Here is a 27,382-nt window from a genome sequence, read left to right on the forward strand (position 1 = left end):
CGAACCCGAAACCGGTTTACAGGTGCTAACTCGGCTCCCAGTGGGCACCGGGGGCGTCGCGGAGGCTGCTGGGGGGGTGCCACAGCGATCGAGAGGCTGCCGTTCGTCTTTGCCCCACAGCCTCCAGGTTTTTCTCCTCGACTTACTCCTTTTTATTATTTCGCCGTTGCCGTTGTTTGATCATAAATTTGTGTTTAATTTAAAAACTTTTCACTCTTCTCAGGGCTCTAAACTCCCGGTGCGAGTATTTTACTGTCAAATTTATGGCGAGAAATATATTTTTTGGTTGAATATTGAATTGCAGTTGAACATCCATAAAACTCACAAAGTTATAGCTTTTCAATCGTTTTTAACAGAAATACAAGATTTATACATTTTTAAATATTCACTTAAAATACTCCCAATAAACATCACTATTCCTTCCCAAGTTAGCCATGCTTCACTGTACTCCCAAAGGATCGGTGGCGGACACTTGAAAGTTCAATGGGAGAAATTTCGGGCCTGGATACGGATTTTCTTGTAAAATTGGGTGTTAACTTGATTGGTTTCGTTTTCTGCGCTTTTTCTGGACTCCTCCTGCTCTCATGAATATGTAAATGTCCCTCGGTTCGATGCAAATTAATGAAGACCGATTTTTATTGCACAAATTTCAACAACTTTATTTCGCGCGAGGAGAGTTCTGGTTCTCAGCCCTTTTGCACTTTTGGTCAATTTATCAGGGCCCTGCGATGGGACTCCCGTTGCCAGGTGATTTACAATGTTTGACCAAAGAAACTGAGTCGAATTAATCTTTTTTTCCTTGATAGTGATTGGCTTAAGAATTATTTCGAGAAAAGGTAGAAGCCAAGGACCACCAAGAGGTTTGAGTTTATTAAAAAGCTGAAGGGATATATATTATTGAATAAAATTCTATCTCTCAGAATTAAATCGATCTCACTCTAAAAAATGCCAGAGCATCCAACATTTCAGCGCCAAAAAACAGAAACGATAAATTAAATCCTTTTCATATGCAAATTTAGAAGCATAAAAAACGATAGGGCGTCCTTACGGGCAGGAGTTTTGTGGTGCTATTTTGCAACTTAGCTTATGACTTCAACCCCTATTTGGTTATCAGATTTTTTTGTATTTCTATACCATTAAAAAGATACCTGAAATTCGAAACTAGAATCTAGAAACTAGAAAAATAAAAATAAAAACTTTTATTTGCAGCTATCATTTACGTTAGCAACATGTTATTGCAACAATGTTTCTGAAACATTTCCACATCTGTCCTTCTGTTGCAAGCAAAAAGGTACTAATTTTTGCCTCCAAACATGTTCAACGCGCCGCAAGAGAGCAAAAACGCGGCGCGAGAGAGCGAAAACCGACGAGAAACGAACAAAAGCCGAGGGTTTACAAGAAATACACTTGAAAAATAGTTTATTAAATATGCAATATATGGAAGATAAGTTTTTCTGAGCTGATACTTTGTGGAGTTTGCTGCAAAAGGCAGGATACAGAGTTTGGCAAAGGAATTATATTTTCTTATTTTTAATAATATATACGAAGTTTAGAGTACAAAAAATTTGACTTTGAAGGAAAGATACATTGGAAAATATTCCTGAAATATGGTACAAACGGGCGGAAGTGCTGAATAGTCAGGGGTTTACAAGACTAAATAAATGTGCCATTTTCATAATTAATTTAAATATTTCCTCAAAAACCATGATATATTAAAGATAAAATGAGTAAAATTATGTTTAATTTTTAGAACATCATTTAAGTATTGTAAGTATTTTATTGTAATTCTGTTTCAATATTTTGCGCTGTGCTACTGGACTCTCTCGTGTCTCTCAGCAATCAGCTGTTGAACCTCTCTCGTAACCCCCAGCGCTCGGGTGTTCGGGTATTCGGGTGCTGGGCAAGACCATAGCCGATAGCATACGATATAACTCGATACTACGATACCTCATCCGCGTCCGGAGGTGCCGCTCATTTCGAATTCCGCTTTTGATCTGCTCGGTTGTGTTTTTGGCCTTTTCGAAAAATAGCCTTTGGTGTCGTCGGAAAAGCGGCAAGCCGGGAACCGAACCGTCGTCGGAGTGCGGAAAAACACAAGTCAATACGATCTATATGTATATGTATAGTGCCAGTGAGCTGCCAAGCGAAAGATAGCGAGCGATTTCCACAAATCGAATTTGGCAGTTTTTTGAAAATAAATTGAAAAGTGCTAGAACCAGGAATAAATTATCCAAGATCACAGTGTTTTCAAAAATCGAGAAACGTCAGCCGTTAGTTCTCCTCCGATAGCCTTTGGCGCGAGAAGCTAGAAGCTAAAAGCGAGAAAGGGGCACAGAGTCACATAAAAATAAAATATAAAAGTTTAAGTTTCGCGTACTTAAAAATAAACACCGAAATGTGGCGCGTGCACGTGTAGATTGCAAAAAGAAATAGAAGGAAAAACAACAAAAAGCTCAAGATGCGAAAAGCGAATAGCCAAACCATGTGCGACAAATAATCGCGGCCAGCGGCTACAAGTTACCAAAAAAAAATCAAATAAAATAAACAATTTGAGTAGTTGCTGCACACACACACACACACACACACACACACGTGGATTACTACACTTAAAGCGACACTCATCTCAACTTCACATCATCCACCTCCAGAAATCAATAAACATGCATTGGATTAAATGTTTATTAACAGCATTCATTTGCTTCACAGTCATCGTGCAGGTGAGTGGTGGGGCATGCCCCCAACAAGTTGTCTCCTCCCTCCCTTCCCCCACCACCTTGGTAGACTGTATTTTTGGCACTTTTCCTTCGCATTTCCTCTCATGCGCCATGCGCCGCTGAGCTTGCAGCTGTCGCTGTATGGGAGCTGCGCATGCGTGGCGTGTCCGTGTGAGTGCGAAGGAAACGGGGCGCTTAGAAGAGCTTCCTGGCGTTGCCAGACCATCAGTTTGTCTCTCAGAATTCTGAGAGAAATGTGGGTGGTTTAATGGGGGTTCGATCGGGGATCATTACCGGGGAAATCTATCCCAAAATCCAGTCGAAAATGCCCGTTTTTTTCCCTCCCAAATGCCAGTAATTTGAGAACTTTTCGAGGGAGAAACAGCTGAGCCAACCGACATAAATTCGATAAATTTCGTTAAGGGTGGAAACTACGATCACCCCTTCCGAATATGGGTGTTTAGAAAAAACTAGTTTTGAAACAGGCGAAGCGAATGGAAAACAGGTCCATCCCCGAAAAAACTACACGCAGCACATGGATGAGTTTTTCATGAAATGGAATTAATATTAAAAACTTGAAGTATTCTTCAAGTTAATTAATTTTTTTCGCCGAGGAAGTTCTTTTTATTGTTTTTAAATTGACGTCTCCCTCTTGAGGCCAAAAAAAAAAAAACAAAAAAAATATAATCAAATCAAGCCCCAACATAAAAATTTACCTCCAACGGCGTATGCCGTCTGAACAGCAGCAGCAAAAAATTATAAAACCGCTCGATTTCAGTATTCCTATACTTGGAAGCTACAGACTCAGATGCTGGGCAACATCTGCCGTTGTGGCTGTCATCTCCCCGCAGCTCCCGCCCCCCTGCTTTTTTGCATGCGCTTTTTACATGCGACTTTTTTTTTCGGTTTACTTCACTCTGCGTAGGTCAACGGCGACACATGCGCAGCTTCACTTGCTCCACTGCTGCTCCTCTGCAGCTCCCCACTTCTTCTGGCGTTGCTTTGTGCCATGCTTTCATTGATCTTTAACGCCAGCAGGCCCTGGCTACACGTGGAGAAAATTAGTGTCACTTTAAACCTAATCTTCCTCCAAAAAAATACATAATTAAACACATAGTTTCTCTTACTTCTAATCTTTAGAATAGCTAAAAATTATGATTTCTTTCGTCACAAAAACCTCTATACTTTCGGTGCACTTTGCATGTGCTCTGGCCTGGCTCTGGCCTGGCCTCTGGTTTCCGTCTCTCGAGCACGCAATGGACCTGACTGCCAGTCTCTTATTTAGTCGCTAATTTTAACAACGTTCCAAAAAGTGTCTCGACAGCAACCTCCTGGGGTCTTGAAGCGGCTCCCTCAACTCTGACTCATATCTCTACTCTTTGGCAGAAAGTGGGCACATTTAGTTTAATTTGCCATTTAAAATAATATCACAGGTTAATTGCCGGCCATTAGCCAGGCAATATTATTCAATTTTCATTCTATTGTTCCATAGAGACTCTCACAATTTCGCAGTGAGTTTAATTTTCAATTATACTATCCAATAACCGTAGTCCCCATGCCTGTTTCGTTTGTGCAATTTTCATATTAACATTGGACTTCTCCATCACCCACCAAGGAATGGAAATGAATGAATGAATGAATGGAGCCGACTTGGGGGAGCTCTGCGTGCTCTCTTTTGCGACTCCCCTGCCCGGCGTAGCATAATTAATTGCAATTTAGAATCTCCCACACAGTGACTGAAATACATCCACTAATGCGATGATTCACTTGCGCTTCTAACTGTTTCCCAAGCCCGTTGTTAACGGTTGATTATGACTATGATTATGAATTTAAATGATTAATAAACAACGTCCCAGAGCCAGGGCCAACAAAAAGGGCATGAAAACAAACACCTGTAGGAAAAGTCGAGGAAAATTATAATGAAAATGCGTGCCTTCATACATTTTTATGTCTCTTTGGACCTCCAACAACAACTGCCTGTCAGTCTTTCCGTCAAGTTGACGTGGAAATGGCAAAAAAAAAGAAAATAGAGGGGAAAATACTAAGATATAACTAGGAACAGAGAAAGAAAAGTGTTTATATTTGTTACTAAATTATTATTAAAAGAAATGCTATTTACGATTATATTTTCAATCAGTATCTTCTGAAGAATATCTTTAGAATTGTTTCTTAAACCTTTAAAAAACATTACTATTTTCCGCTGTGTAGCGGCTTCAAGCTTGAGTGATCGCTGAAAAAATAGGAGTACCTGGCCAAGAAACAGGGAACTGAGACAAAGACTTGGCTTGGCCACAAAGAACGGCTAAAAAGAGCGACTCGAGCTAAAGGTAAACAATGCAACGCACTATTTTCTAACACTTTAACAAGTGTCTGTCTCCCACCTGAGAGCTATTCGCTACTAGCTGGCATTCGCTGGCTTTCAAGTTCCACCTGGAAGGGTCTTCAAGCGTAGTGGAGTTCATAGTTGAAGGCAAAGGCAAATAAAAAACGGAAAAGAACAAGTGTACACCGTAGAGAGGGCCAAGTTATAAAGCGGAATTGTGCAAGGTGAAACCCCCTAGAAGACATTTTTCCAAAAGAATTTAGCCAAGATAAAATAGCTTAATAAATAGTTTACAGTTTTAATTAAATAATAATACTAAAATTATAAGCTAATATTGAAAACTAAACCTGAAAAGTGTGAGAAACTGTTACCAAAATTGGTGTCAACTGTTGGACAAAACTATTGTGGTTTTAACGATTGCACTTTTGTTTAGTTTCTTCCCACCACTGCGAGTGTGTGTGTGTGAGAGTGTGTGTGTGTTATGCAAATTGATTTTTGAATTTTTGTGTTTTTTTTTGTTTTTTTTGTGTACATATTTTGACAACTGCACCTTTGTTTGTGGGCGCTTTTTGTTTGTCTCTTTGTTCGTTTCGTATCAAAACAGTTTTTTTTTAGTTTGGCTTTCCATTAGCCACGCCCCCTCCCCCGTCAGCCCCATCCGCCCAACTAGCCGTCCTTCCGCTCAATGGTTTTTCTAACGCTTTTTGCCCTGTTCTCTCTCCCTCTCTCTGTCCATTTCTTTTATTAATTCAGACGCAGCATCGTTTTCTTGATAGTCTATTAATTCTTTTTTGCCAGCTTCTTTTTTTATTTGCGCATATTTATGCTCTTCTTCAAAGCGCCGTTGAAAACAAGTTTTTTTGCTTGGGGAGCTCCACTCCGGCTCTCCAACTCTCCAGCTCTCCAGCTCCCCATCTCTTCAGTTCTTCGGCTCTCCTCGGAGCAGCTGCACTTTTTGTAAGCCAAGACTAAGCCCCCCCTCACACTCACACACACACATACACAGAGGCCCAAGCTCGGCTCCAATTCACTTTTAAGTCACGTTTTGCTCTTTTCCAGCTGACAACCACCAACTGGCTGGGCTCTCTCTCTCTCTCGGCCGCCTCTCTGGGCCAAACTGTTATAGCTCGGGGCTGGCTGGCTGACTGGCTGACTGGCTGGCTCTCTCGGCGATCTTTCAATATGGCTGCATGCACTGCTCTTCTTCACCTGGCGTCCATTCGCTTACACCTTGGCTGGTGCTCTCTCGCTCTGGCTTAAGCCAGAGTTGGGGCTGGGGCCTCCTTCCTCTCGCTCCCTCTCCTGCGGCCGTCAATGTTGACCGGCAAAATCGTATGCCGTGGGAAACAATTCGGTTTTACTTGAACATTTTTTCATCGTTTTTCTTCGCTGCCACTGCGCAGTCGCTGCCTGTTGCTGCTGCTGCTTCTTTTATTTAATTTTTTTTTTATTTTTTTTTTGCTGCTCTTTTGCCTTCGTTTTGTTTTTGTTGTTCTCCTGCGCTGCTTATTAATACACATTTTGTTGCTTTTGTTTTGTCTGCGTTCGTTGCCTAAGTCTTTCGTTTTGGCGTCTGAGTTTGTTTGATTTGCGTTTAAAACGCTACTCTAGACGTTCTAAATTTCGTCTCAAGTGATTTATTGATTATTTTGCCATAAAGCTATACATAAATTTTTATTTGTAATAAAAAAATAGTAATGTTGATTAGATTTTAACTTTTGAAATTCGTTATGGCGCTCTACTTTTCTTGTCATTTAAGTGATTTAACAATTACATGGGCTGTCTCTCTGGACAATGTTAGCGCCAGCTTTGTTACACTTTTCTGTAATCTTCTCTTCCACACCTGTTTTTATTGTCTGCCTGCCGACACGCTTTATTCTGCTTTGAGGATTACACCTGTGACTCTCTAAAAGCGCCCAGACACAGCATCTCTAGACCGCACTTCTGCTTAATTGAGCAATTAAACACCCATGTTCGTACAAAAGCGGAGGAAGCGAGGAAAACCAACAAAACTTCCCAAGCCACATGTGGAGCACTCAACAATAAATAGAGAAAGAGAGGGGTCCGACAAAAAAGTCCGACTGACTGCTGTGCTCATGTCTTGTTAACAATTAAATTGTCGTTTTAACAAGCTTCACTTGTTGTGGCTGAAATGTTAATTGCCGAACAGTTATAGAAAACGGAGCAATAGCTCCGCGCCAGTGCACCTATTTTTGGGCATTGGCCGGCTGTCCAGCCCATTTACGGCCTCCGAGCGATGAAGTCATAATTAAATCTTAAGTACCCGCTCCCAAATCGTGGTGTAGTTAGAATTTCCCTTCCAGAAAAAAACCCTCTCAAGAAAGAGATGTACAATTTTTTGAAAGCTTTTAATGATGCTTTTATGCTTCCCTTGACTTAAAAATTTTTATTGATATTAATTAGCAATTTCCTTAGACAGAAAATGGTAGAAAATCAATCCAACACATGCCTCTGACCCATTTAGCTAATTTCCCTCACACCTTGCCCGACATCGCATAAAAGTCGGAATCAAATTAATTGAGAAATTTATGAGACGACGGCCATCAAACAAATTTGCAAATCCGAATATGCAAATATGGTCGGTGCTTCAAAACGAAAGTCGAGCAGAAAGCTCCGGGCCCGGGCCAGGGAAACGAAGCGGAATTTATTGCAAACCGAATCGGACCGCAACGAAGCGGAGCGGAGCGGATGGAGGGATGGATGGATGGGTGGGGGTATGGGGTATATGGGGTCGAAGAAATCCAAAACGACCGCTTGCTGAGCATTTGTCATGTGGCCGGGCTTTTCGGTTGGTTCTCTTAATATTTCATAAGCCCGTTTTCGTTTTGTCCTTTGCATTGGTCTCTGGGCCTGGGCCTGGGCCGGGGCCGGGGCTTGCCTCGGCTGCCGCTTTTGCTGCAAATTCCTCTGCAATTTCAGTTTTTGTTCAAATACCACGTTGAAAGATTTATCGTCTTGTTGGGAGCTGCATTCTTTGTTTTCTGATTTTTTTTTTCGCCCCCCTGCCACTCTACCACCCTGCCTTTGTCCCTCTTTTAATGAATTGCTTTTTAATTTGATTTGACTAATAATAATAAAAAAAAATGCTCCGTTCGCAGGTTCACAGTTCCGGCAACTTCGAGTTGCGACTGAAGTACTTCAGCAACGAGCATGGCCGCGACCACGAGGGACGCTGCTGCAGCGGGGAGACGGACGCGGCGACGGGCAAGTGCCTCGGTAGCTGCAAGACGCGGTTTCGCGTCTGCCTTAAACACTACCAGGCCACCATCGACACCACCTCGCCGTGCACCTATGGGGACGTGGTGACGCCCATCCTTGGCGAGAACTCGGTCAACCTGACCGACGCCAAGCGGTTGGAGAACAAGGGCTTCTCCAACCCCATCCAGTTCAGCTTCCAGTTCTCCTGGCCGGTAAGTACACCCCTAAATCCCAGTAGCCATAAGGGATTACAGATTTATGAAGAGATATACCCCACATCGGAGGGCTGGCAGCTCTCACAGATTGCTTGGCGAGATGTGTGGCGTTTAAATATAGACTCGCCCTGCGACGTCGCCAGACAGTCACTCACTCAGTCATTCAATAAAAATTTTCAAGTTGTCTTCTGCCGTTCTGAAAACGGCAAAAATGGAAACTTATTCGTGCGGCATCTTTGCTAATTTGTTTGGGCTTTTTATAGACGGGTTTCTGCCCTGCCTGCCCGGCCCCTCCCCTTTTTTGAGCCTCGTAGGAAGAACTCCCCAGGGCCGCCGCGTTTATTTCCGCTGCGCGTCCTTGTCGAGGGTTGTTGGCGCACACGCCGCTCCGAACATCTGTCGGCTATTAAAAATGCGCTGAAAACGCGTGCGCGAACCGCACCACAGAGCACCAGAGTACCAGAGCAGTGAACCACCATATCGCACCACTCAGTACTGCCAGTACTTCCAGCACTTCCAGCAGTTCCAAGCCCTTCCACCACCAGAGATCCGATCCGGAGCGACAATTTCCAGATCGCTGGCACACAAGGTTATAAGCACATAACCACCCCTAGCTCCTGGAATAGCCGTTACTTTTTTCCCTGACTCTTGTGGGTATATGAGTTTATAAATATAAGTATATATGAACAACAGGGACTCCCCTGTCGATAAGTGGAGTTATTATAAGCTGTAGTAGAATCAGGGAGTTGGAAAAGGTCTACCTTTTTAATAGACTACTACTAGATAGATCTCCAATACTTGGTACTATTTAAAGAGCTCCTTTTGGTGATTTATTTGTCAAAGAAGTTACCCCCTTTATTACTCCCTTTGGAGCGCACGTGTGCTCATTGAAATTTTGAAATACCTCCACAGAGGCTAGCTAGTCTTCATTCTGTTCAGCTCGACTGGCCAGGAAAAGTATGTATATCGCGGTATGCCGTGCATTTCTTAATTATTATTGCAACAAGACGCTCCGCCATAGAGAACGCTGATGGGTCCACCCTAGAAACGAAGAAGTCACTCAAGCTTCAAAGCAATAACTGGAGTTTGTAACGTATTTTTGTGTCAGTGCGCCCGCAGCCTAAGGGGTGTTTTTATTTTCTACCTTTCCTACAGAGATATATACACGCTATCCCCCTTTTTTTGAGAGACTCCTCTCTGCGTAGACACTTTACTTCCTAATTGTCGAGTGTTGCGCATGTGCAGCGTCACTATTATTATCATTACACACATAGTCGAGTCATGGTCCGGCAGGGGGAGGCTAGGAGGACTGCCGGACGTAAGATGTTTGGCACGTGAAATGTGTAAGCTGCATACATTTTTAGCGGTTTGCTGCGGGAAGGCATAAATAAACAATTAGCGAACTGTGGGCTAGCATAATTAACTAGTCGCAGGGAGCGCTTAAAAGGCACACGCCAAATGCACGAGAAATTATGGAAATTTTCAGACTACCACATAAAAATAGTCTAGTTTCTCTAGACATCTAAAAATAGGGGGATTAGGGATTATATTTAGAACTAGTATTTAAGGGCTTCTAGTCGCGCACTTTCAACTCCCAAACTCCAACTATTTCTAGGTCAAACTATAAACTTAATTATAGCTGTGTCTGCGACTGCTGCACCAACTAATTTAATGTTGCACTTAATTAAAACAACGCATGCCAGAGACAACACACCAAAAGATGTTGGCGATGTTGCATGGGGGTTGCCAGCCCTGCCTCTCAACCGCCTCTGCCGCCCCTTGAAGACTAAAAATAGTCAAGCGATGGCAGGCAGCATTCATGCTCCTCTTGTTCGTATTGAACTTTGCTACTCTTGTCCCCCAGCCTGTCCGAGTGTCTTGTCTTCTGTCCTCTGTCTTCTGGCTGGTGTCTTCTTGTTGGAGAATTGGTCCCCCTGTTGCTACGTGTCTGGCTGGCACTGCCACTGCCACTCCTACTACCGAACTTCACCCTATCCGACTCCAAATCCCTATGTACTGGATATTGACGTTGATATACAGCACCGACGCACGCGATACTCACTAAGCGGCCGCTGATGCATGTTGCCTCATTTATTTTTGGATCTGGCATACGCCGGGGCACGAGCAGAGCAGAGTACTCGTTTCTTACTTATCTGCACAGAGGAAGCACATTTGAGGTGAAAAATGCCAACTTCCCTTTGAAGAAATGGCTATAAGTTTTAATATCTTTCAACTTCATCGCTTATCCCCGGATAGATGGGCTGTATAAATATGCCATATTGAGATTTCATTGTTTTCTAATTAATATTATAGGAATAAAATACGAATCGCCAGCGGCATTAAAATGCCACACGTTAGCCGCCTGGTGGAGATTTCCCACAATATCATAGTGCATCGCGGACGGGAAACTTTATGCAGACGACCAACCAAAGCAATCACGTAGCCACTGTTGAAAAGTTTATTTCTCTGGACAATAAAACCAATAAACCATCGCAGCGCTTCATTTCATTTTATTCCGTTTCCATTCGTCTGTTATTACCTTTCCTGCTCATTTCCCATTGTGTTTAGCGGCTATAGCTGATCATCTATGTCTGATTTGCTTCCTGTCGTGCCCATATAAATTTTAACGTTTATTCGCAACAGAAATTGCAATAGCACTACCAGCGACAAATAGAAGAGATTTCAATGTCTGACACACCAAATGGCAATCGTTATGCAATCAATCGGCAACTCCGGCTTATCAACCAAATTAATTCTACATCTCTACAGCTCCGTGCATGCCCTCGCCCACGCAAAAAGCGCAAAATCGAAAGTTGGTCGAATCGGAAAAAATTAGTCATTTACATGCAATGCAGTTAGTTGAGTGCTTGGATCTGGGATCTCTACGCAATCCGAGCACTACGCCCATGGAAACCAGCCACAGCCATAGCTGACACCTCTGCAAAAGTTGCCATAGGCTGGTTTTTCATTTGGATTTGGATTTTGTGTCATCTCTGCCGGTTTTTCCAGCAGCAGCCAGCATTCAGCATTCAGCTTCAGCTGCATTTGAAATCAAGTGTGAATTGAGGGCGCTGCCTGCCGGTTGCAGCAGCTATATGTTATGCTATATGGTAGTTGCCGATTTGCATTTCAAATGCACGGCATCCGAGGCTGTGTGGGTGTCTTGACTGGCCCAGCCGCCTGTCATAATCTCTTTATAATGAGTGCTCGGTGTGGGGGCTTGAGAGCGTCCCATTAGCTCAAAATTAGTTGCAGACGATTCGGATTGATAACTTATATTGCCAGTCATTTCCTAGGGAGGTAAACTTTCTTTAAGCCTATCTAACCATTTCCTTTCTTCTCTCCGACTTACAGGGCACCTTCTCGATGATCGTCGAAGCCTGGCACGACACAAACCTGACCGCCAATGCGCGATCAAAAAGTAAGTAAAATATTTTTTCCAAAAGAAATACTTTTCAGGCCGTTAAATTACTTCCTTGGAGAATTCCTCGCCAGACTTATGAGCTCATCATCGTCCTGCTTCCTGTGATGATCGAAAGCTGTCAAAAAATGTATGAGCCCCCGAGGCGGACGATCGCCAACCTGCAACTCGATACTCTGGCAGGTTCTAGGCTCCTTCGCTCGCTCAGTGTAAGATTTCCGGGGTATTGAGTGGTTTTAAATAACCAACACACAGCACATGCACACACTGGGGGATAAACCGGGGTTATGTGGCCCAGACTTTGTCGCCTTTTGTTGTCTGCTTGTTGTTGAAGTTCGAACGGAAGTGTGCGCTGAGGTTGAGCTTGAGCTGAGCTGAGCTCAAGTTAAGCCCATCCCTCATTTGCTTAAAATGCAATTAAGCTGGAAATCACGATCTAAAAATGCTAGTCCAAGGCGATGCCGATTCGATTGTCTTCCACAGATCGTGTGTAATCCGTCTTGGAACAATGCTACATGGATCTGTGTGTAGTAACTGATTGTCTTCGTCCGATAAGGACCACACAAGGATCTGCCCGGAGAGGAGTCCTTGACAAAGCCAACCCAATCCCAGCTCAGCACTGAGTTTTAATAAAATCCCATTTTTTTGTTGACGATTTTCCCACACAATTTGATAAAAGAGTGAAGGAAGGAGCTACCTGCTCGGGGCCTAGCTACCTGCACTTTCTTCTGCCGGAGATTTATGGAGTTTTCATTGGAATTTCTATCATGTTATTCTCTCTTTGTTTTTTGTCTTTTACATTTTTCTTTTTCCTTTTTTTTTCTAAATTTAACTTGCCCTATTCCTTGAAGGAATTTTAATTGTTTCGCCCTCGGTGGAGAGCGGTGCTCCTTAACAGATTTTCACTTGGCCGGCTTCCCGCTGCGCCAGCCCGGCTACAGGCTAATTTCCGAGGCGGTCCCAGGCTAATAGATCTTTATCGGTACAAGTATCTGTTGGATGCATCCCCACTACCCACTCCCCACTCCTCCTGACTGCAATTGCAATTTCAATTTCTGCACACCGAGATTTCCTAGTCTCGCCGCCTGTCAAGGATTAATTTCATTATTTAAAAGTATGCAACACAGTTTTTTTTTCCTCCTTTACTCGTTTCGCTGCCGCCTGCCTGACTGCCTGCCGAATGACGATCTCCCGCATACTTGGAGTTGCACAGCGAGTTTATGCCACAGCGTTTTGCCAACGAGTTTAGCTCCTTTTTGTTATATTCATTTAACATAAATTACATAAAGGAGAGGGAGACGCACACGGCCACGCACATGGCGACCTTTTCGCCAGGTTTTCTTTCAGCCCAGAGCCCAGAGCCAGGGGCCCACGAAATGGCCAAGAGCCCCACAGACCGGACCTGTTGGGCAAAAAGAATCTGACTGCGAATGCACGCAGAAAATCATAACTTTTCGTTTGAAAATGAAGATGTTCCTAATCTGAAAATCAATAAGATAGTATCTCGAAAGTCCTTTTCTCGTCAGACTAGAAACATACCTAGGATATCCTTTCTTTTCAAACATTTTAAGCAAACTTCTCACAGTGTACCAGGTATTGCAAGGTGATTCTCGAGACTCTCGGCTTGATGCGTTCAACCAAAATCTTTCAACTCATGGCTCTCGAGATTTTCATTGGAGTCCGTCCGCACTGGAGACTCCAGAGTCCAGAGAGCTGTTTCCTCACCTATCCCTACCTACCAATTAATCTCTGCCAATGCCAAAGTTGTTAGTTGCACGTTGTTGCCGCTGCTCTCCTGGTTCGATGTTGTTAAAATGCTTATCTTTTAATTTTAACTCATTGGATCAAGAAGCGGCAGCCCGGCAACAAGACTCTGTTTCTGTGGACTTGGACTTGGACTTCGCCTTCGATCTTCTGTATTCTGTCTGCTGTCTTCTGTGTCTGCCACAAAACTTGTCGTTGTTGCTGTTGCTGTTTTCGTTTTTGTTGTGTCGTCGTGTGTCTTGATAAAATGGTATTTTCGAAAAAATTCCTCAAGTCCAAGTCAGCGATACTTGGGGAGGCGGATGCTGCAAACCAACAAAAAAAAAAAATATATATAAATCGAGGGGGGGGTTTGTAAAGGATCCAGAGTCAGAGTCAAGTTTGGATTTCTTGTTGAAAATTTGTTGCACACAAATTTCACTCATTTGTATCCTAAATAGTCTGACAAACAGGCCAAGACTGAGTATACAGTATAGTAGATTTAATTGCTTTTTAATTAGCTCTCTGGAGAAATTCCATCGTTGCACAATTCAAAAATCTTTAAATACTTAGCCAATCACTTTTCCAGGCATTGCGAAAGCCGTCCATGGTAATTATGAGGAGCTGGCTTTGCGTAAATATTTTCACAAAATTTGCCTGATACATTTATTTTCCGATGCTTTTCCAAAAACTGGCTAAACCTGGCCGGGCCAGGCCAGAAATTGTGCGTCTCTCGCCGGCTTGTCTAATAACCTGTCATGCCACAAATCCCATGGGCTTTATCGCATTAGTCTGTGTGTCTGCCAACGAATGTAAATAAAACCACGGCGGAGTACAATTCAATTTTTTGTGTTTGCTGTGGGGAATGTTGTCGGCTGGTGCGATTTTTGCATTGAACGCTTTTCCATGTTGCCGGCAGGTGAAGCACACACGACTACGACTCGGCAAAGGCCAAAAATGCAACTATGCCAGCGAACGACCAACCAACCAACTGGCCAGCCGAGAATTCTTGTGCATATTTTTGGTAATTAATTAGTGAGTATTTGGAGTTGGTGCAGTTTTTATTTAATATTTTTATTGGCCAACCAGTTGGGCCGCTTGTCAATAAACCCGCTCCATATGTGCAATATATAGCTTTGACAATGCGCTCCGATGTATTTGGGCAAACATTTTGGCTTGTTACCCAATCGCCTGCGAGCAAAATGGCCTAAAGAGTGAGTTCCCTCTCATCGGTGCTCTGGTTTTCACTTTCACCTGGAGGCTACTGCTGTGCTGCTACTGTGTGCCACTTGCAGCTCTAGTTGCTGTTCTTCTGTTGTTTTGTTCTTGGCTCTTGGCCAAATATCTTAGCGGCTTGGCATTGCGGGAGATTTATGTTGGCTTTTCTCGACTCGATCCAAACTCGACTTAGCTTTAGCTTTAGCTTCAGCTTCAGCTCTAGCTTTAGCTGCATGCAATTCGAATAGTCATGCACCTGCAATTTACCTTATAGACCATGGCATAATGCGGCTGCACATGTATCTGCATCTGCATCGGTATCCGTATCTGCTGTGGCGGTGTAAATGTGCCTGTAGATACGCGACACACACACAAACGAGTTGCAGTTGCCAGTTGCCATCCCATCCAAAGTCGAGACCGGTCGCCGAACAGCTGAAAAATACTTTACCGAGCTTGGCTGGCGGTCGGTCTGCCTGCTGCCCAGTTTTTTTTCTTTCTTCATTTTATTATATATTTTTTTTTTATTTTAGCCATGCCATGCCATGCCCCGTGTCTGTCTGCCAGCTTGCCTCTCTCATCGCCAAATACCAAGTAGTACTCCGTACCCTAACCAAACTGCATACCTCAGCTCGAGCACTTGACTCTGTGACAAGCAATTGCATTTCGGGGGTACACGGGTGTATTCAAGTTTCTTCGTTCGATTTCGGTTTTCAGTTTTCAGCTTTACAGTTTTCCGTTTTTGGTTTTTGTGGGTTTTCGGTTCTATTGCTCATTTGTTGCATTCCAATGGGCTGCGGCATGGGTTTCTGCCTCGAGCGCCATCTCATCGGATCATCTTTAACCCAATTAATCTTCATTAGTCTATCGCCGGCCTCAACTTGTTCTCACACACTTATCGTGGTCCCGATCTTTACAGGCAAGCTCATCCACCGGCTGTTGGTGCAGCAGGTACTGGAGGTGTCCTCCGACTGGAAGTCCAACAAATCGGAGTCGCAGTTTACCTCGATGGAGTACGATTTCCGTGTCACCTGCGACTCAAACTACTACGGATCCGGCTGTGCGAAATTCTGCCGGCCCCGCGACGACTCATTCGGCCACTCCACCTGCTCGGAGACGGGCGAAATTATCTGTCTGACCGGATGGCAGGGCGATTACTGTCACATACGTAAGTACCAAGTTTTAACTATATTTTCCTTAAACTATGGGAGGGTGTGGGAGTTTTACAACGCTTGGTTACAGCTTAGCAAATAATAAATCTAATAGAATCAAATAGTTTCCTCTAATTCGAAATTTCCTCACCTGATGAAATATTCAAGAAAGCCATATCTCACGGATCAATAGCCTCGATCAGCACTCAACGCATTCTTTGGGCCGAAACCACTTGGCCCGGTGTTTGTTGTTGCTTCTGCCGATCTCCCGAGTCAAGTGGCTCAAAGCCTTAGTTATTTTTTGCTGGCAGCTCTCGTTATTATTGAAAATCACTTGCTTGTCAAATCAAATGAGATGATTGTACACAATACCCGAAAACAGTCAGAGAAACAGTCAGACGACTGCCTGGGCCAACGAATTAAAGTATAATTATTGTTGAATGCGTACGGCGATGAGTTGACAAGAAAAAATTATTTTAAAAAAAGTTCGAGCTACAAAATTTGAATACAGAAAATGGATCTCGAGTGGAAAAAATCAAAGTCAAACAAATAAATTAAAAATCAATGAAGTTCGGGAAACGAGCATTCAAAAAAAATATAAACAAAATGCCCAAGTTATCGGGGGGAAAAGTCATTTGTCATTCAAAAGAACAAAACGTCTAACGAACTCTAGGGCCCGAAGCGAACACAAAATTCGGGCAGCCCTTTGTAGTTGCCAGTTTTGTGGCTGCCGTTGCCGTTTCCAGCTACCTCTACCAACATTTTCAACTGTGAATCAGAGCAGACACAAAAGTGATGATGCGGAGTCCGGAGATCGGACGGAGAACACAAAAATCTTCCCACGCCAAGTGCAAGGGCCCAGGTTTTTCGGACCAAAAAGGTGTGGTACCGTGGCTCTTCTCCGTGTACCTGTAGATGTATCTGCATCTGTATCTGTACCATACGCAGACAGATACAGAGCAGCACAGCGGTTCGGTTCGGATCGGAACGGATCGGTTTGGTTCATCGTCTGCATGCCGAACATTTCTGAGGACCAGGAGACGAAGTCTCCGAACTCGAACCCAAGAACAAACTTCCTTTAGGGCTGTGGCAACGTCTGATTACACCTTAAATGTCGTAGTCTGCTGAAGACTGGCCTCGCTTCTTCCGCCACTCCAGTCTTCCCTTCTCCATGCTCTCTTCTTGGGTTATTTTTTTCCTGCTTCTTTTTTTTCGGGGCAAATAATTTTTGTGTCCTGCTGCCGGTTTAGCAAGTTGCCAGCGGAAGAGGCAGCTGCTGCTTCTTCGGCTGCCACGGCTGCCTCCTATATTTTATTTTCAACTTAAATGCGCAAAAATGAGCTTAAATTAAGGCACACACTCACACATGTGCGAAAATTATTTTCCAGCAGCAGGAGCAAATAAAAAGCCCAAACGTGCAGGCTGCAGAACCGACAAAAAAAAAATATAAACAGCAGAGAGTGGAAGGCCTGTTCAAGTGGAAGTGGTCAAGTAAATTGGCCCAAAAGGTCTCGGACGTTTTTTTCACAATCCGTTTTTTGTTTTTCGGCCAAGTTGCGTATGAATGAAGTCCGGAGCTCGGAGTTAATTTCAAGGAAATGAGCTATTTCGGCAGCTGGACGGCCTGTGGGTGCTAAAAAGATACATCTGCGAGATACTTCATAAAAGACACGGGGGACACGGAAGCCTTGAGAATTATAACTAAAAGTGAAAGTAACCTGGAATGGGCCGTATATCATTCGATTGAGTGGATAATCTCTATCAATTTGGTGCCTTCGGGCGTGTGAACTTATCTCCCGCCACCAGACTGGGAGTTCACTTCACTTTCTGGCCGAGAAAATCTATTTCCAGCGGTTGGCAATAAACATCATTGGCCATTGCCAATATTACGCTTTTTTCCTCCATCTATATATATTAAAAGAGGGCAGCGGCAGAACAGAACACGTTTTTGTGATTTTCTAGCAATTTTCCTGCCGCCGATGCCTGCTTCTGAATGAAACTCCTCGGCTTGGTTTAAAGAGGAGCAGGCTGCTAGGCTCCTTCCTTAGCCACCTCCATCGCCATCGTCATCGCCATCGCCATAGCCACCACCGCCGCCACCAAGGGGTTCTGTGGATTCCTTTTGGCATTGCCTTTTTTAGTTTTGTTCACGACTTTTAGCCCCCGTCCCCTCTACACTCTCTAGGCCCTTGTGGCAACTCCCCAACTTCCTGCCTTCTTATTTCTTCTCTCGGCGGCAGAAGAAACATGTTTGCCACATTCTTCAGAGATCCGAACTTCAAGCTCTCCAGCTCCAGCTACAGCTCCAGCTTCCAATCGAAGTTTTCGTCGAACCTTTTGAGCTTGGGAATCTGTTTTGGGCCACGGCCTCCGCCTCAGCTGCTTCAGCCTCGACTGCTGATGCTGCTGCTGCTGCGACTGCGACTGCTACTTCTTCTCCTGGCCATGGGATTATTTCATTTTGTGTGTTTCCTTTTTGGCCTTAGAAACAAGTTATTCCTGCTTGGCTCAAAACACTCACACCGACCACCACTCGCCAGAAAGTTTCAAAGCCACTGGCCATGATTCATTTTTATAGTTTTTTGTGTTTCTCCTTTTATTTTTTTTTTTTTTTTTAGTTAGTGCTAAAACATTTTAAACGTTTTTCTATTGTTTACTCCGCACCGCTTTGTTTTATTTCCCAAAGACATCTTTTTGGGAGATTTTCATTGCCAGACGCGTGAAAAAGAAAGTTTTTTCGGCACTTCTGCCGCCTCGGAATTGCCTCGATTTGATGGATCTGAGAATGGCTGTGAGTGGGCCGAGGCAGTTGAGAGTGGGTGTCCCCCACTGGCAGCAGGTGGGGAGGCCATTTAAGCTGTTTGGAAAGTGTTTCGACCCCCCATCCCACCACACCACACCCGTATAGTTTACATTTCAATTAATTTATATTTAAATGCTTCTCCCCTCTTCTATTTGCAGCGAAATGCGCCAAGGGCTGTGAGCATGGACACTGCGAGAAACCCAACCAATGCGTGTAAGTATCTTATTTGATTTTAAATATTTGATTGGACCTTTGTGAACTAAACTAGTGACTATAGACATGCCTAGCAACATCTTATGATGACAATATATCAGTTTCCCAAAGTATGCCATTTGTAGAGTGCCTATTTATTCAGCAAACTGTTGCTAATGAAGCCCCAACTAACTTGGCTTCAATTTAATGATGATTCTTGTCCTCCTTGGGTTTGCACGTTTTATTTTTTTGTGTTTGTTGTTTGCTTTTTGTAACAAAAAACAAAAAAAAAAATGGCAAAAGCAACAAACAGACACAACTGCCATCATGATGGGACTGGGACACACCTTTTCAATGTAATGCCCAATGTTTGACTGCTACCGAGTATTCGCTGGAATACTTTGCCAAAAGGGCAAAAAACACTTTGCAGCTCTTTTTATATTATTTTTTTATTTTTATTATCGTTTTATATATTTGCACGTTTTTGTTTTTGTTCGACGAGCGCAAGAAATTCTTTCGGTTCGACGGCGCGATGTCATTTGATTTGGCCGGGGTTTTGCATTACAATTGTGCCAGGCGGCCAAATTGAATTACAAGTACCGAAGTTTTCCCACATTTCTGCCCATCAAGGTGTAAGCGAACACTTTTGACAACGCTGGCAAATATTTTCATTTATTTGCCGCATAATGTTTCAAAAAAAGTGGCAGCCAGCTGTGTACGAAAAGGATTATTGCCAACTCAATGTTTTGTTCCATAACATTTATTAAAATCAGATATGTTGTTTCTGGAGGCTTAGGAGTTGTTATTGGCACACTAGCGATCTGCCAAATTGATTTTCTAACGTCGAGAGGATGTTGCTCATTATTTATGCATTATGTTGGCCAATAAACATCTCTGTTGGGCTGCGAGCCAGGCGGAAATCAAACATTTTGTGGTCCAGCACTCCGATAATTGTGCCAAATAAAAAAGAGCTCCAAAATCCACACATCATTGTGTGAAGCACACAAGGTAGTGGCGAGGTAAGGTGATTGGTTTGGTTTGTTTTGTGAATCGAATTGTGTTTGGAAGTTAGCTGGAAACCGCAGCTACGCCCGGGTATGCGTGCCACTTGGCCAGGTTGTTTGATGGTGGGAATATTTTAATAATTCTAAGCGCATATACGGCTCAGCAATACGGCACACAAAACACTGTGTGCAACAATAACACTACACACAATAAGGTAATGCACAAACAAACACATGTTGCGGATAGTTGGCAGTTGCTTTTTTGACATTTCTTTGTGGCATACACTGGCTGACGCATATCAATTACTACTTGTCTGTCTCACCTGCCTCCCCCTGGTTTCCACCTGGCCCTCCACTACTCAACAGGTTAACTGTCTGTCTGACTGTCGGCTAGTTTGAATTATTAACTATTGAAATTTTTGTGGGTGAAGGCTCTTTTGCATTGCATCTTGGGGGATTGGGGCAAGCGAGCCAGCGAGCGTGCGTGCGTCTTTTGCGTGCCTGCGTTACTTGTTGCAGAGGAAACAGTCCTCTTTTTCTTTTATTTTGGTACGAAATCAATTTATGATCGTGAGAAATGCAAAGATATTTCGACTCTCCAACTGGCTGGGGCTCTTGCTTTCGAGTGTGCGGATATGACTTCTTGCGGAGAGACACTCGCCTTATTTTCATTTCAATTGCGAATGCGACTTTTTCAAGTTGACAAGCCATCTCCCTCTCCGGTCTCCGGTCTCTGTTGCTCTTTTTCTTGTGCAGCGTCTTCTTCTTCGCTGGCTGCAATCAAGCGTGGCATGCAAACAAGTGTGGGGGGAGCCAGGGGGCAAGGTATAGTGCGTGGAGCAGGTGATGGAGACTCAAAAGTAAGCCACCGCTCGCGGCGCTTCAGTAAGCAGAGTCAAAGATATCTGGATGTTTTGTAGTACGTAAAAGTATTTAAGGCTTAGTTTGAAGGAATAAGGTCACACTGTTTCTGCTTCAAACCCAACGAAGACCACACTAACCACCCGAATTGTTTTCTCTTATTTTTACAGTTGCCAGCTGGGATGGAAGGGAGCTCTGTGCAACGAATGCGTCATTGAACCAAACTGCATCCACGGAACCTGCAACAAGCCCTGGACCTGCATCTGCAACGAGGGCTGGGGCGGTCTCTACTGCAACCAGGACCTCAACTACTGCACAAATCACAGGCCCTGCAAGAACGGCGGCACCTGCTTCAACACCGGCGAAGGACTGTACACCTGCAAGTGTGCCCCCGGATTCGTGGGCGACGACTGCGAACGGGAGATCTACTCGTGCGACGCCGAGGTCAATCCCTGCCAGAACGGCGGCACCTGCGTAGATGAGCCACCGACGAAAAACGGCTACAAGTGTCACTGCCCCAACGGCTGGAGCGGCAGGATGTGCGAGGAGAAAGTCCTGACCTGCGCGGATAAACCCTGCCAGAAGGGCATCTGCCGGAATGTGCGACCGGGCCTGGGCGGCAAGGGTCAGGGATACCAGTGCGAGTGTCCCGTCGGCTACAGCGGACCCACCTGCGAACTCCAGCTGGACAACTGCAGTCCGAATCCCTGCCAGAACGGAGGAACCTGCCAAGCTAATGGAAAGTGCGTGTGTCCGGTGGGATTTTCGGGTCCCAAGTGCGAAACCAATATTGACGACTGTCTGGGCCATGAGTGCGAGAACGGAGGCACCTGCATCGACATGGTCAACCAGTACCGCTGCCAATGTGTTCCCGGATTCCACGGCACTCACTGCAGCAGCAAAGTGGATCTCTGCCTGATCAGACCCTGTGCCAACGGAGGAACCTGCACGAACCTGAACAACGACTACCAGTGCACCTGTCGGGCCGGCTTCACTGGCAAGGACTGTTCCGTGGACATTGACGAGTGCAGCAGCTCCCCCTGCCACAACGGAGGAACCTGCATGAACCGGGTCAACTCCTTCGAGTGCGTCTGCGCCAATGGCTTCCGCGGAGAACAGTGCGACGAGGAGTCCTACGCCTCTGTCAGCTTCGGCGCCCATCAGTACGGAGCCACCCACCAAGCAAGGGCCGATGGTCTGACCAACGCCCAGGTGGTTCTGATAGCCGTCTTCTCGGTGGCCATGCCTCTGGTGGCCGTGATCGCCGCCTGTGTGGTGTTCTGCATGAAGCGGAAGCGCAAGCGCGCCCAGGAGAAGGACGACGCGGAAGCCCGGAAGCAGAACGAACAGAACGCGGTGGCCACTCTGCATCACAATGGCAGCGGAGTGGGCGTGGCTCTCGCCTCATCATCTCTGGGCGGCAAGACAGGCAGCAGCGGCGGCCTCACCTTCGATTCCGGCAATCCCAACATCATCAAAAACACGTGGGACAAGTCTGTGAACAACATCTGCGCCTCGGCTGCTGCGGCAGCGGCGGCGGCAGCTGCGGCGGACGAATGCCTGATGTACGGCGGATACGTGGCCAATCCGGCGGACAACAACAATGCCAACTCGGATTTTTGTGTGGCTCCCCTGCAGCGGGCTAAGTCCCAGAAGCAGCTCAACACAGATCCCACGCTGATGCACCGCACCTCACCCGCCGGCAGCTCCTCGAAGGGCGCTCCGGGAGCAGCGGAGGGCAAGCGGATCTCCGTGCTCGGCGAGGGATCCTACTGCAGCCAGCGTTGGCCATCCCTGGCGGCGGCTGGAGTGGCGGGAGCCTGCTCCACGCAACTGATGGCCGCCGCCTCGGCGACGGGCAGCGGAGCGGGGACGGCGCAACAACAGCGGTCCGTCGTCTGCGGAACTCCGCACATGTAACTCCCCAAAACCGGAGGAGATCTCGAGAATCTGTTGAAGCTAACAGCACACACACAAAGAAAAGACTGGGTTGGGTTCGAAATGTGAGAGAGACGCCAAAATATTGTTGTTGATTGAAGCAGTTTTAGTCGTCAAAAAAAAAGCAAAAAAGAAAAGATAAATCTGTAACAAGCATAACTCGTGAAATTCCCTGAAAATTTTACAATAACTACCAAATCTGTAACCAAAGCCGTTTCGACAATATTGAAAATATTTTTTAAAGATTTTATAATTGCATTGGCATTTTTTAAACCAAACCTACAATATGTCCCAACTGGCCAATGGTAACAGATTTCGTAACCTTGGACACAAATCCAAAGGACTGACGTAAGCACAAAGTAATACACTATAAAGTCTGCCCTAAGAAAAATCAAAAAACTTATTGTTTCGGGCCCCCAAATACCACTCTAAAAACTACTTGACCAATTGCTAGATAGAATTTAGATCAAGACCAAGAACCAAACTGGACGACAGAGTCAGAGGGATGACTCTGCACACGTTTTGACGTTTTGCATGTTACTGAAAAATCTGCTTCAATTTAATCTATTTTTTTCACTTAGTTCGATATGAATTGTAAATAGTAATGGTAGCCTACATTAGCCTACGCTCGACTAAATGTAATCTAATGCTAAATGATTGAAAAGAAACCTCCTCATTGACGCCGCACCGCACGGGACTGCTTTTCTATGCAAGGCAGTTGTCCGGATCGGGCGATTTGTATATAGTACTTATAGGTCACATCGATATACGACAAGGATAAGAGAAAAACATGAAAAGCCACACAAAAAAACTACATAAATTGACTATCTCGACTATTTAGTTCTAACTATGTATTTGTAAATGTAGCGAATCGAAGAAGCCCTAAACTTAACTCGACCCTAGCTTAATGTTAATTTAAAAGACCCTAAAAACAAACAAACAAACAAACGAAGACAAGCAAAAAATTTAGTGATTCTATTTTAAGTACTTCTAATTTACTACCCTATCCAAAATTATTTTTTTTCTCCCGATTTTTAATCTTTTTATTTTTATTATAATTTTTTATTATTGTCAATCTTAAACCTCTATAATATTTTTTGGCCTATTCCATTTGGAGCATTTATCAGCGATGAAGTCAATAATACTTGTAGTTAGCAGCTAAATGTAAACGAAATGTATTGAATTTATAAATTGTAAGAAAGAAAGAAAAAAAATTATGAAAATTTGAATATTCATTGAACAAAAAAAAAAAAACAAAAATGATACAAAAACTAAGTAAAAAATGAATGAAATATACAAGCGATTATACAAACAAAAACCTATGAAATTTCGTGTTCTTTCAAAGTCTCCAATAGTCTTATAATTATTATTTTTGTTATTATGCAAAAAGGTTTATACAATTTAATTTTGATCTCAAAGCCGAAGACAACAAGACAATGTGCAGCACGAAAAACGCAAAAACTGTTTGCGGAATTCCAGAATGTCAAAATTAAATCCACAAAACTACGTTTAAATTGCAAATGGTTCCTCGTTAGTGTAAACAAGTGAAAACTAGTTGTAAAAGTGCTAAACAAACACACTGTGCAGCAAATAATCTGATAACTCGAACACAGTATATATATTTTTATACATTTGCTATCACAGTTCTCTCATCCAACTTGTACATAAAGTTCTCCGATCCTGTAAACTGCTCTCATACAGGACTTAAGCTATAGCCACTCACATATATTTTTTATAAATATTTAATTTTTAAATAGTCGTTTTTAGTAATTTATATTTTTATTGCAAACGAAAACCCGAAAAAAATGAAACAAAAAAATTAGAAAGCACTCGCAAAAAGATTGTAAAAAGTAAAGGACCCTACAAAATATTTATATGAAAGAAAAGAAAATGAAAAAAAAAAAAACATAAAATAGTAGTTACATGCATACAATTGTAATTTAGTGTTGTACTTACAATTTAGTCTAAACAATTTTATGAAATTTTTTAGTAATTAAAAAATGAATTCAAAACACAAAGCAAACAAAAAAGCCACAAAAAAAACGAACAAGCAAAAAATGCAAAGAAAAAACTAAAAAAAAAAACAATAAAAAATTTTTATGAATGAATTATAAATGAAAATGTTTTCTATTTGGTTGGGAAAGTTGGGAAAATCATGGATAATTTCAGCTATTAAAAGTGCGTTAAAAGTCGATTGAAAGCTGGCTATAAGGAAGTTTATATATACACAATTAGCCAAATATATATTGGCTAAAAAGCAAATGCAAAATCAAGGAATTTGTCTTGGCTGTAAAATGGCATTTTAATTGCAAAAATGCCAAAAAAAAAAAATAAACTAACAACAAAAGTTATTTATGGCAGTTTTAGTGCCAACATAGCCACAAAAATAAAGTCTAAAAGTCAGAAAATATTAAAAATTTAATGCCTTAGTTGTCTTTTTGTTCTTTGATTTGTGCTAACTTTGGAAGAGGCCACTGTGGAACCTGACTATGATGTTCCTAAAATAGTAAAGCAAAAAGTTAACTTTGTTCTTATCCGGCTAGATGTTACCTAACTCCCATAAATCCCAATCAGAAAATGTGTTACTTTGTAACAAAAACATAAGTTGCATAAAATGCAACCACTGTGCTGCATCCAAAGCAAAGATTACAACAAATCACACTCTCTCACAACACACCGCAAAATCGGTGAGGAGGGCAACAGAGCATTAACAATAAATTCTTGCATGCCATTGTGAAATTCTCACAATAATCATAAATAATAGTTTATTTCTACTTTTTAAACGGCCGGACCGAGAGGCTGTTAATGAAGTTGCCTGCCTGCCCGTCGAGTGCGTATCTGTCTGATTTACTAACTGAGCGGCGGTACTAAAGGAGAAATAGGCGACGAGACGGCGTCCACCTCGAGATTCTGCCTCTGATGCTGCCTAATTAAGCAACTTTACACTGGGAAAAAATATTATAAATAAAAATCTATGATAAAGAGGATTTAAATCTGTTGAATCAGCAGTGGTTTAATTCGTGTATCTTATGGATCTATTTTTACAGACTTAGATTGTTAATTAGATTAGTGAATATCTAGTCCCTCTAGTCCCTCTATCCATAAACTCATCCCCACATTTCGGCTGAGTGTAAGCTTTGCATTACAAACTGAATAGTCATTAAGCCAGCGGGAGGGACAATAGAAGACGAAGGTGTGCTGCAATTGGATATGGCCAGCATATCGCTTACCACACAATTGCGGCAAAGATGCATCGGCCCGTTCTCAAGGGGTTAAACCATTAAAATGCACTAAGACAATATTTTGTTAGGTCGCCGCACACACTTGAGCCCCAAACGGACCATCATCAATGATCATCAACAGTGTTTGTTTATCAAGTTGGTTTACTCTAGATTTTGTCATTTCATCTTGGCCCGTGTGGAGATTTCCCCAAGTGGTGATCTCTTCTCTTTTAAACACTTTTTTATTTTTTTTTTTGGCACCTAATTGTGTTTACGTTTGCCCCTTGCTCCACACCAAATTAACCCATTGAGGACGCATTTCAATTATGTTTAGATAAACAACGGCAATGGGAATATTCGTTGACAGTAATATTGCCCCAAGAAGTCTGTCAGAAATGGAAAATAAAAGGCCAACATGAAGTATCCCAGACCAGACCCATTCCGCATTTATGCCTTTGTCTGAGCGCGTTGAAAATTGTTTGGCTCGATTCTCATAATACGAGACAACAAAAACGAGAAACCAAAACTTAAAAAAAAGATTAAAAAAAACCATTCAGTGTTCTTGTTCTCATTCTTGTTGTTTTAACTTCTGTCTCTGTCACTCTTGTTTAAAAAAAGGTTTTTTTTCGAATATTTTCTGTTTTTGTGTTGTTTGGGTTTTTTTTTTTGGATCCATCGTGCATTCATTGTCTTGCACTAATCGCCATAAAAGATCTCGCTTTTCATCTCTTCTCGTGACGCTGCGTTGTTGATCTTGAAAATCTGCTGTAAAAAAAAGCCAAAACAACACCGAACAAATCTCCGCTCGAACTCGAAAACCGAATAGTAAACCGAAGCTGCTGAGGGTTTTCAAATGAGTTTTGGTTACTTTGTCAGCTAAATACAGTAATTGCCTGAAAAGTGTTTTTTATTCAGGACCATATATATTTTACAGTGAGAGAAAAAGCTATAATTATAGACGCCAAGATACAAATGTATCTCACGTTTTCAATATTTTTTAATTATGCCAAAAAATAAAAAGTTCAAGATGTTCCTCCAAGTGTCTACTACTCATATTTCAATATATTTCGCTGGCAGATTCCCAGCCCCTCGCATAAGTGATCCATAATTTAATGAGCTTCATTCATCCATTCATTCATGGAGCCCAGCCCGACCGAGTGAGAACTAGAGAAACAAGACTCCTTTTCTCGGGACGTCCAAAAAAAAAAAAATACAAAATAAAATTGGAATAAAAAAGATGAAGGAGCCAGGAAAAAGGAGAAAAAAGGTCATCTTATCATAAATAAACTGACATAAAATCAAGAATCAAATTCAAAAGCAAAGACCAGAAATCCGTGGCGACCAAAAGTACATTGTAGGGAA

The 27,382-nt window shown here is 43.1% G+C and overlaps 1 protein-coding gene across 1 annotated transcript; it reads left to right on the forward strand.

Annotated features, from left to right (window-relative positions):
- The first annotated feature begins 1,924 nt into the window (after positions 1-1,924).
- On the forward strand, positions 1,925-27,382 carry LOC6501241 (neurogenic locus protein delta). The gene is made up of 6 exons (XM_001954796.4): positions 1,925-2,717; positions 8,157-8,468; positions 11,826-11,892; positions 15,770-16,018; positions 18,963-19,017; positions 21,032-27,382. The coding sequence occupies exons 1-6, from the start codon at positions 2,661-2,663 to the stop codon at positions 22,779-22,781; spliced, it is 2,490 nt and encodes an 829-aa protein (XP_001954832.1). The 5' UTR covers positions 1,925-2,660; the 3' UTR covers positions 22,782-27,382.

Source organism: Drosophila ananassae, chromosome 2L (assembly GCF_017639315.1).
Source record: "Drosophila ananassae strain 14024-0371.13 chromosome 2L, ASM1763931v2, whole genome shotgun sequence".
Taxonomy (NCBI): domain Eukaryota; kingdom Metazoa; phylum Arthropoda; class Insecta; order Diptera; family Drosophilidae; genus Drosophila; species Drosophila ananassae.